We start from the raw sequence: 11,282 nt of genomic DNA on the forward strand, positions 1-11,282 counted from the left end.
GGTTTGACAGTTGGTAATGTTTTGAAATGCCTAAAACATAATTATATGAGTTACATTATTAAGATTTACTTTAAAAAAACTTTTTTTTAAATAAACATTTAGAAATCTAACAAAACATATATATATATATATATATATTATTATAAAGTAACATAAAAAATATACAATCTTAGTTTTTCATTAATATTTTTATATCTTATTAGGAGGATACTTATGAATTTTTATCGGGATTAGAATCATGCAATATATTCTTATAAGCATGCTTAAGCGCGCACATACTTCTTTTGTACTGTAATTAGAGCTGCTTCTGTCAGGCTAGTGCCAGGAGGTTGGGTTGAATTTTCTCCCAGTACGTGCCTGTTCTTAGCTTATGACTGGGAGCCTGTATTATTTATTTTAAAGATAATTCATATTATATGCCGGATGTCAAAAAAAGCGATACGAAAAATGAGGAAAAGAGATTCTAAAAGCTAATCTAAAATTTTGAATTTACGCACCACTACTTCATATTATATACACTTAAAAATTAATCAGATCAGTTCCTCAAACTTTTTTTTTATAAGACTTATATTCTTTGAATTGCACAATTGAAAAAAACAATACTTGCAAAATTTATCGTGCTGTTCAATTTATATATTTTTTAAAAAGTATATATTTTTATTTTTATTTCGCTTCTGTAAAATCATAAATGTCAATCGTCAATTGTCATATCGGAAATTGACGTTTGTTAAACGTCCTGTGTTCCGTGGGGTGTAGCATTTGATTATTTTATTGAAAATACAATTTTAATTAAAATTATAATAATAATTAAATAACTTAATAATATACTTTGAAAATGGATGACCAAGGAAGGAAAGTTATCGTTTGTGATAACGGAACAGGCGTAAGTTTCACTAGAACAGAAAAATAGATTTCATTTACTTGAAGATAAGGTACTGATTCATCACGGTAAAATGTTGATATTTCAGTTTGTGAAGTGTGGATATGCCGGTAGTAACTTCCCAGCCTTTATTTTCCCTTCGATGGTCGGAAGACCGATTATAAGAGCTGAAAATAAGATCGGCGATATTGATGTCAAGGTATGTACGAATTTCCTTTTGACTTATGAGTAATATTGTTCTTTCAGCTGTAGCAGATTAAAAATACTTAGTTGTTACGGTATATTAAGCATCAATTTGAAATATATTTATATATTTCGGTTTTAATATGAATAACTCATATTAATAGAAAAAACTGCAGTTATATTATAAAATGAGAATAACTGAGATTTTTTTTATTAAATGTAGTTTTCACTAACATTTTGTCTGGTGGTAGGGCTTTTTGCCAGCCAGTCTCAGTATTTAATCATCAAATATACTGCTACAAAACATGTTTGAGGGTGAGTCATTACCATCTTGCTGTTATCACATATTGAGTTCTCACTGAGTACAATCAATCAATGTTGTAAGGAAATTAGTAATTTTTAGTGTTCAAGTCTCTATGGTCACTGGCCCCTTACTAAGAAGGTTGCTAATTTAGGCATTTGCCTTCCCAGCTTAACACATTTTAATTCTAGAGATAATAAACTTATATTTTAGTTGACTATTATCAGTATCAAAAAAAGCTACTTTAGTATTAAGAGTCCAAATATTTAAATATTTTCAATATTTCCAGGGTATTTGTGTAAAAGTAAGTGTATTCAGGTCCTTGCATGAGAATTATTGCATTTAAAAAAAAAAACTAATACACTGTGTTTTGATAAGAGTTATAATAATCAATGTTGTTTTATGTTAATGTTTTATGCTGTGAAAATAGTCATTTGAATTACTATAACATTTGTAGTATATTTAACAAAAATATTTCAACAGTAAATAAGTCATTTAGCATGAAAGTTGTAGGTTAAATTCTTACTTAAAACTCCATTTACTCATATTTCAATTTATTATAAAGTTGGTTAAATAAGTATATATCAACAGTTTTATAAATAGGAATATTTTTTAAAAAACTCAATAAAGAAATCTTTGTTATATATTATCTGTTTCAATCATTTTATTAAGTTTACAAAGTCTTATCCTAAGTTTGATATAGATCTCCTGAACTCTGCGTAACATGCAACAACAGGCAATATAATAAAAAAAACTGCCAGATAATAATCTGCTCAGAGGTCTGATTGTATAAAAAATATATAATATACACAGAGAAAGTATATGTATACAATTTGTGTTAATAAACATTTACAAACAGGTATTTTTTTATATATTTTTTTTTTTATTTATTCAGCACATACAACAGAAGTAACAATTCTTATAATACATAAAATAAACAGTTAAAAATTTTTTTCACCATATAGGCTTACTAGTGTGGCTGTGTGAACCTGTGCCTTTGGCCTAGGGGTGAGATAAAAAAAGAGTAGTCTATATCGTTCACCAAGATTCAAATTATATCCATACCCAATTTCATCTACATCGGTTCAATGGTTTAAGTGTGAAGAAATCAAATTTGCTACTAATCAAAGTACTAGTTACAATTAAAACATTGTTCGAAGTAAATCCAATATATTTCTTTAAATTAATAGTCCTACAAACAAGTAATTTTTTTTTAATAAATTTGTAAGTTTCATATTGAACTTTCATGCTAACCAGACGTTTGATAACGAGATTATTCAGGTAAAACCATAGATAAACAAAATTAGCTTCAAATTTTTTATTTATGTTGCATAGAAGCTAATATAATATTTTGTTTTTGGATATAGCGATACATATTATGTTTTTAAATAGATTTAAAACAAGCTATATATATTGAATTATATTTTTATAACATATTTTATTTCAATGAAAGTGTTGTTACAGTACAAGAAACACTCAGTAGGTGGATGATTTATTTTGGCTTATTCCTGAACATTGACGGTTAATTTGTATAAATATGAGCAGGTACCATTAACTGGATTTATATATAAGGATAATTTAAACGAAACTTCATAATAATAAATGAATACATCAAAAAAGTCTGATAACACTGTTATATATTGAGCTTAATACTTTAGTCATAAATGATGTTCTAAATTCAAATTGAATATTGCTGCCCTTAAATTGCATGAACGCCATGCAATTTACGTGCGCCGCAAGTAATTCGCGGCAAAACTTATTGGCGCGAAAATTTGCGAGCTTTAAAATGCTTTTGAAATTAAATTCGATATTTTTTTATAAATAATTGATTTGAAGATATTTTTATTTGAATAACAAAATAATATCACGATTTACTTAATTGTATTTTTTTTCATTTGTTATATCCTTTTTAAATTAACGATATATATATATATTTGTTCGAGAATGTTAGTTTAGTAATAAACCATTTATGAAATATGTGTTTAATGAAATAAATATTGCAATTGAAATGTACATTGCTTTTTATGGCATTAGTAAATTTAGTTTCTGCATTTGATTGTTTTTGTTGCATTTAACTGCAGTTTTTGTTTTTAATTGAATCACTAATAATACAAGATTTTTTTATGCTCTGTGTTCAAGGATAAGATCATTTTCAGGATTTAATGGTTGGCGATGAAGCGTCACAGTTACGATCGATGCTTGAAGTCAGCTATCCTATGGAGAATGGCGTTAGTAATTATAGTTTTTTTTTTTTTTTAATTATTTTGTTTGAATTCATAATATTTGACATTTAAATTATGATTAACAAAAAAATAGTGTAATACATGTATTTATGTAAACATTATTAGTATTTTGTACTGTTACACATTAATTTATTTTTAATCAATGACATCGCAGGTGGTACGGAACTGGGAGGATATGTGTCACGTTTGGGACTACACGTTCGGGCCGAGCAAGATGAACATCGACCCCAAGGAAACGAAGATATTATTGACGGAACCGCCCATGAACCCCACGAAGAATAGAGAGAAAATGATTGAGGTCAGTGACCCCTTGCAACGAACTGCTAGCGGCATCTATCATCAAACTGTTTAACTATTTATAACTTTTGGAATGTTAGTGTTGTTAATGTAATGTTATTATTTGTTTATATTTTAGGTTATGTTCGAAAAATACGGATTCGATAGTGCCTATATCGCTATACAAGCTGTTCTAACGCTCTACGCTCAGGGTCTTATATCAGGAGTTGTAGTCGATTCGGGTAAGTTTACATAAATAAACTATAGTAGATATCCCACTGCTGGGCTTAAGCCTCTTCTTTCACAAGAAGCACAACTTTTAAGCAAATTTTACAAACTGTTACTATAATGAGGAATGTGTTCTATATGTGTTTAATTTAAGTATCACAAAGTTTTTATATTTTTCAAAATAAATACAATTTTGAACGTTTTAATGTAATATGTATTACCAGTAAAATTAAATTCGGGCGTGTTGTACGATGAATTAACAGAACGGCAGAATAGATACGTTGGTGAATGTAAAGATATCATTGGTTAAAAGATATCACGAGATGAAATTCTCATTTAAGTCACCCGAACCCCCGGCCGGTTAACCCACCAGCCAATTGGACAGACAGTCCTCTCACAGAGCCATGTCGGTGGTTAAAAATCATTAAATATCTCCTCAGGTGACGGTGTAACTCATATCTGCCCGGTATACGAGGAATTTGCGCTCCCTCATCTCACGAGGAGGCTGGACATCGCGGGTAGAGATATAACGAGATACCTCATCAAGGTCAGTATTATTAGGGCTAAGTTGTAACCTTTCCATCAGAAGGGGCTTCATTAAAAAAAATATGGCTCAACCGTGTCAACCTCTGAGACATGGACTACTTAATCATAGACAAAAAAGGAAATAATTTAATTTAGTAATATTAATTATATCGAAATATTATTTTGGAGTATATAATCTTAATCTACTTTATTCGGTGGGCTGATACAAGCACCGTCATTTCAATTTATCTAAAGTTATCATCGGTGCTGAATGTAGACTTTACACTGAAATTGTTTTTTGGCTAAAAATTTTAAACTACCGGTAACGAGACGGACAGCCCTTTCCTGTGTTTTCGTAAACGATATTAATCGGTGGTAGGGCTCTTTAAGCCCTTTCGGGTAGGTCATCATATATTCTACCGCCAAGTAATGTCTTGTCCCAGTTTGAAGGGTGAGTCGGTGTAGCTTCATGCACAAGGGACATTACATCTTTGTACCCACTGTTAGTAGTGCATTGACGTTGTAAGGATTGTCAATATTCCTTACAATGCCCATGTTTAGGGGCGGTGGTGACCACTTAACAGTAGGTAGGCAACTTGTAATTTTTATGTTTTTAATGTAACATTCGTATCCACAGCTGCTCCTCCTTCGTGGCTACGCGTTCAACCACTCGGCTGACTTCGAGACGGTGCGCATGATGAAGGAGAAGCTCTGCTACATCGGGTACAACGTGGAACAGGAGCAAAGGCTGGCCTGGGAGACGACGGTGCTCGTTGAACCTTACGTGGTCAGTATTAAAGGTTACTTTTGCTAAAATTGATTATATATGAGTCGTGCACGATTATGAGGGCAGCGCAATAAATATTTTAAATACTGTTTTAAAGTAAATAAAATATTATGTTTTCACAGCTACCGGACGGCCGAGTGATCAAAGTGGGAGGTGAGCGGTTCGAGGCCCCCGAGGCGTTGTTCCAGCCCCATCTCATCAACGTGGAGGGTCAGGGCATCGCGGAGCTCGTCTTTAACACTATACAGGTGCCTACTAAAATGTTTATTATATATAATAATTATGATTTGAAATTTTATTCTTGACTGATAGAAATAATTAAAACTATACTGTCATCCTCGTCCCGCAGGCGGCCGATATCGACATGCGCAACGAGCTTTACAAGCACATCGTGCTGTCGGGGGGCTCCACCATGTACCCCGGCCTGCCGTCGCGGCTGGAGCGGGAGATCAAGCAGCTCTACCTCGAGCGAGTGCTCAGGAACGACTCCGACAAGCTTGCCGTGAGTGCCGACACTCGTGTCCTACACGCGAGACATATGCGAGACACAATATGTCAGCCAAATTTATTTTTCATGTTACACGTACTCTGACGGGTCAATGGGCCATTTATTGGAGTGGTCACCACCGCGCAAAGAGTAAGGCGCTGCAAGAATATTCCTTACGTCGCCAATGCGCCACCAACCTGGGGAATTAAGATGTCTCAAACTTGTGTCTGAACAACTGGAACACAACAATACTATGTTTTGCTGTTTACCGGTAGAATATTGGATGGTACCTACCCAGTCAGGCTTGCACAAAGGCCAACCATCAAGTATGAAAAATGCATGACACACGTCTTTGCGCGTTACCTTCATGACGCGAAGTCGATCTATGTTAGACACAATAACGACTTGTTTTTGATACACGATTCAATTCGGTTTTCAGAAATTCAAGATCCGCATAGAGGATCCCCCGCGACGCAAGGACATGGTGTTCATCGGAGGCGCTGTCCTGGCCGAAGTCTGCAAGAACCGGGACAACTTCTGGCTCACGAGGCAGGAGTACCAGGAACAGGTGAGTTTCCCTCCTATTCAATAAGCCTGTGACTCCTGAAGCGTCATGTACAGGATAAAATTTAATGTAAAGCTACCACCGGTTACTGAGTTATATCGAATTTTCTCAAATGTTACTTGAACAATTACTGATTAGATGTCTCGGCGAAGGATTACTGATATACAATAGCTTATATATATATGTGTATATATATATTTAGTATATACTTGTACCCGATGGGTAAGTATCGGAGGAGTAGCTTTAACCACAGCTATATATCTTAATTCCTTTTTACGTAAAAATAAACTTTACGTTTTGTAGTCATATGAAACTTATGGGAATTAAGTATATTATTATTATTGAAGTGCTTATTTCTTTTTTCAGGGAATATCCTGTCTCCGAAAGCTCGGCCCACGAGCAAGTTAATACAAACAGTATTAAATATATTGTAATCTACTTAAGGTCATTTCCAATACTTATCATAGTTTGTTTTTATACTTAATGAGATTTAATTAATTAGAAAATATAACATGAATTTATTCTTTGTGGCTTAAAGTGTTTAATATGAATTTAAAAGAACAAGCTCTCAAACATAAAAATAGTTTTGTCAATGCAGTACCGTCTTTGTCATAATACGGGGTCCGAGGCCATGGTCCCCATTGTCAGGAGGCCCGGGAAACCGATTTAATCGCTTATACTGTATTTTTATCTTTTAATTTCACTGGCGGTTCGGTGCACCCTTGAGTTTAGGGGGCCGAGAGGGGCAAGAAAAAAGAAAACTATTTTAACATTTATTTATTAAACAAATTGCGATATGTTTTTACAATAAGACTTGCAAAAAGTGGAAAAATATTGTCGTCCACGGTTTCCATACTGTACTTGTCCAACAGGGTCTCATATTGTCGTGTGTAGGGCCCCGGGATGGTGTAAGACGGCACTGTATCAACATCAATATACAGAAGACAATGTAAATATTGTAAAGACGAAAATGTGTACATTGGTCTGCTTATTTCCTAGTGCAAGATAATATGTACGTTTATGAATATACGGCTAATTCTAATGTCAGGAGCGAAGACCTAAACTTTTGACCTTGAATTGACATGACGTCATTAGTCACGATAAAAAAATGTCGTATTAGTTATGGATGCGTTAAGAATTAATTAACAGCTGTTTGTAGTTCACAATATAGTTGAGCTAATACCAAATGACATGCAATATGTAAATCTAAGGTTTGTTCATTTTAACTCCTCCTGCCATTGGAATGGATTATATAATCCATTCCAATGGCTTGTACGACTGAGAGCTGTAAATTTCGTGGACTTTGTAAATACGTAAAACCCATCGGTATTCAAAGTTTTCTGCTCCTTATGTGTATTTATAAAAGGCTGAATATGCACAATGTTCTCGTCAATGACTTGTCTGTGTTATAGTCAGAACTCTTTTTTAGTCAAAATGACTTGATTAACTATAAGTCAATTGTACAACCGTAATTGTTTTTGAGTTACGAGTATCAAGTCTATATATACGAGACATTTTGAAGTGGAACATCTTTCACCTCCCTATCCTGCGATCTGTGGAAGAAATTACGTAAAAAGGGACGGAAGTATGTAACGGGAAGCCGCGCTTTTTGATTTGACCAATGAGCGCGCTGTGCTAGAGTCGACGTCAGAGGTACCAACATATTGTCCGAGATGATATAATGTTAACTTTGCTTATTTCCTACGTGAGCTAACAGACAAGCAAAAGGTATACTTACTGAGAAAAATAAAGGTATATTAGTCAAAATAAAGGTATATATTAGTTAAAAGTACTTTTAATTATTTTTTCCGGTCAAAATAAGTTTTGTCAAAAATTGAGTTCTTACTGTAACATACATTGAGTCAGTAATAATTAGCCAAGAAAATACATTAGAATTTGACCGGAAGTTGAAATAATTTGATGATAATTATTAAAATGTAAAAAGGTCTTGCGTTATAAAATTAATATTAAACATAAAACTTATCGAAATTGAAGTTCTAAGACTGTTTTAATTTGCATTTAAAGTATTCTTTTATCATTAATAAATTTTATACAATCATATATAGAAGAAAATGCATTCTAATGAATAAAGGCGATATATTAATTTTGTGTTTTATTTATTAAAACTTCTTTTTATATGTAGCTCATACATATGTTACATACTAACATATATGTTTATACTAACTGAACCTGCATGTGTTTTAGCGCGAAATTTATACAATACAAAAAAATCTAAACCACGTTTTACCTCCTTAGGGGTGGAGTTTCGTGAAATCCGTTCATAACGGATGTCTACAAGTAACCTACCTGCCAAATGTCAAGTTTGTAGACGTTATAGTTTCTGAGATTTCGTGATTAATCAGTGAGCGGTATTTCGCTTTTGTATGTTTATATGATTATGTATTTTTTAAATTTATTTTTTTAATTTAATGTACATTTATAGTACAGTAACATACTGTCAATGTCCCACTACTGGATTAAGGCCTACTCTTTTTTGGGGAGGTTACTCCAGCACGCTGCTCTAATGCGGGTGCTGGAGCACGTGTCAGATTCTCATCCGCCTCATGCAGATTTCCACACGATATTTTCCTTAACCCCCGAGCACGAGATGAATTACAAATACAATTTAAGCACGTGAAAATTCAGTGGTGCTTGCCCGGGTTTGAACATAGAATCAACGGTTAAGATTTACGTCATCTATGCTCAGCGGCGGCCTTAGGGGGTGGCGAACAAGGCAATCGCCCGGGGCCTCGCTCTTGCAGGGGCCTCGCGCACAAACCCAAGCAAAATTGAAATAGATTTTTTATTTAAAACTTTTGTTTTTGATCCCTAATTAACAAAAGGTTATAAAATAACAGTAAATTAAAATAAAGTTAGTTAACTAAATCAATAATTCAGAACATAATTGAAAAAATAATTATGTACTACTTAAAAATCGCGCCTCGAAATACTTGAAGATCGGTTTTTTAATCGCATAGTTCACGGCCATTGCTTTAATAAAATATTTTAGTCTAAGGAAGACGCCAAAAACATCAATTTAAAAAAATATAATTTCTTTATTTGTTAATTTTGTAATTCTTTCGATGTAAAATATTTTTAAAGTACACAAATTTTATTTATTTGTATAACTTTACCATCTCTCGTCAAACATAAAAAATACCTAAACCAAACAACCAGACCTACTTTCGAATCACATACATACTTTTCCGAGGACAAGACCTCGCAAAGACCTACCGCCCGGAGCTTCGCAATGGGTAAGGCCGCCGCTGTCTATGCTCATTACGGCTTCAATTATGTTTAAGGATATTTAAATCGAAAAGGATTAATTCTCTCGCTCGTTAACACGACTTTATAGAGACGTGGGTAGAAAGATCAATTTAACTTGAGGCCACGACCCTCGCTGCTATTCAAGTAGTTACGCTAAGCTTAAAGGAAAACCGCGGTGATTAACTAACTTACCGCGAGAAATATTAAATGAACATTCTTGCATTTATTTCGATATGCAACTGATATTTTCCCAACACTGAGCGAATTAATTTTTGTATGTTGCTCGAATGTTCTTAACGATTCATTTAAATAGCTTATTTTCAGAATCTCTAAAATCTGGTAAAATTTAAATGAATAAGAGCAATATAACAACTATTGATTCATTTCAATATTAAATAGTTTTTGAAGTGATCACTTCTTACATAATACATACATAATCAGCCTGTAAATTTCCCACTGCTGGGCTATGGCCTCCTCTCCCGTTGAGGCGAAGGTATGGAGCATATTCCACCACGCTGCTCCAATGCGGGTTGGTGGAATACACATGTGGTAGAATTTCGTTGAAATTAGACACATGCAGGTTTCCTCACGATGTTTTCCTTCACCGCCGAGCACTAGATGAATTATAAACACAAATTATGCACATGAAAATTCAGTGGTGCCTGCCTGGGTTTGAACCCGAAATCATCGGTTAAGATGCACGCGTTCTAACCACTGGGCCATCTCGGTTTCTTGTGGGATCACTTCTTATGGGAGGGTAAACCGCTTCGTTACGTAACGCGTTACGGCGCCAGTCTGTCGGGCGGACCGGGACGTATACGTATTTTATTTATTTGTTTAGGTTTACAAAAGGAACTTAGTTTATAGTTTGTTTTTCGTACACCGGAATACCCACTAAAACCCCAGCGGTACTCTCTCCGTCTCTTCGGTGGGCGTCACAGGTTCGCTTTGGCATGCTGCCGTGGCAAACTTAGGTCATACCTAGTGTAGTGTACACAGATCTATAATAACATATTCATTAGTATTAGATTTATATAATATATAAATATATATTATCTATGTATTTATGCATCTGTCATTTCGAGTGACACATATAGCAAAAAGCGCGGGAAAAGAGGATATATAAAAATGGGCGCGCGGTGAAGACGGTGTGTGCACAGCGAGCTGATATTTAATATAATATTTATTTAATATTTATTTTAAATAAATAAATATAATATTTAAATATAATATTTATTTTATCTAATTGGTAAATCGACCTTACATGTGAACATTACGCCTAGAAAATCGATTCGAAAACCACAACGTGTAATTACAATATGAGGTGGCAATATGTTAATACCTTTGTCTCCTCGTCTTGTATATTATGTTGATGTCAGCTGGGACCGATACTTTTTTTTGTTCTTTATCAAATTTCAAGGAATGGTATTTCAAATAGTTTTCAGTATAGAAACATTAATAAATTAAGCATATTCATTTCAACGCAAGATTATATAGGTAGATGACAAAAAAGCCTGGAGCTAATACTTGTTGATTTTCA

The 11,282-nt window shown here is 33.8% G+C and overlaps 1 protein-coding gene across 2 annotated transcripts; it reads left to right on the top strand.

Moving 5' to 3' along the window:
- The first annotated feature begins 699 nt into the window (after window positions 1-699).
- On the top strand, window positions 700-8,579 carry LOC113391948 (actin-related protein 2). Of its 2 annotated transcripts, XM_064219332.1 has the most exons (12): window positions 700-883; window positions 969-1,079; window positions 2,622-2,645; window positions 3,521-3,592; window positions 3,762-3,905; window positions 4,023-4,125; window positions 4,552-4,658; window positions 5,274-5,423; window positions 5,546-5,671; window positions 5,773-5,925; window positions 6,350-6,478; window positions 6,842-8,579. In XM_064219332.1, exons 1-12 carry the CDS (start codon window positions 836-838, stop codon window positions 6,881-6,883), a joined length of 1,209 nt encoding a protein of 402 aa, XP_064075402.1. In that variant the 5' UTR covers window positions 700-835; the 3' UTR covers window positions 6,884-8,579. The 2 variants fall into 2 exon arrangements, with proteins under 2 accessions (XP_064075402.1, XP_026483887.1); XM_026628102.2 differs by lacking the exon at window positions 2,622-2,645.
- The last annotated feature ends 2,703 nt before the right edge of the window (window positions 8,580-11,282 follow it).

The sequence above is a fragment of the Vanessa tameamea genome, chromosome 27, assembly GCF_037043105.1.
Source record: "Vanessa tameamea isolate UH-Manoa-2023 chromosome 27, ilVanTame1 primary haplotype, whole genome shotgun sequence".
NCBI classification, from domain to species: domain Eukaryota; kingdom Metazoa; phylum Arthropoda; class Insecta; order Lepidoptera; family Nymphalidae; genus Vanessa; species Vanessa tameamea.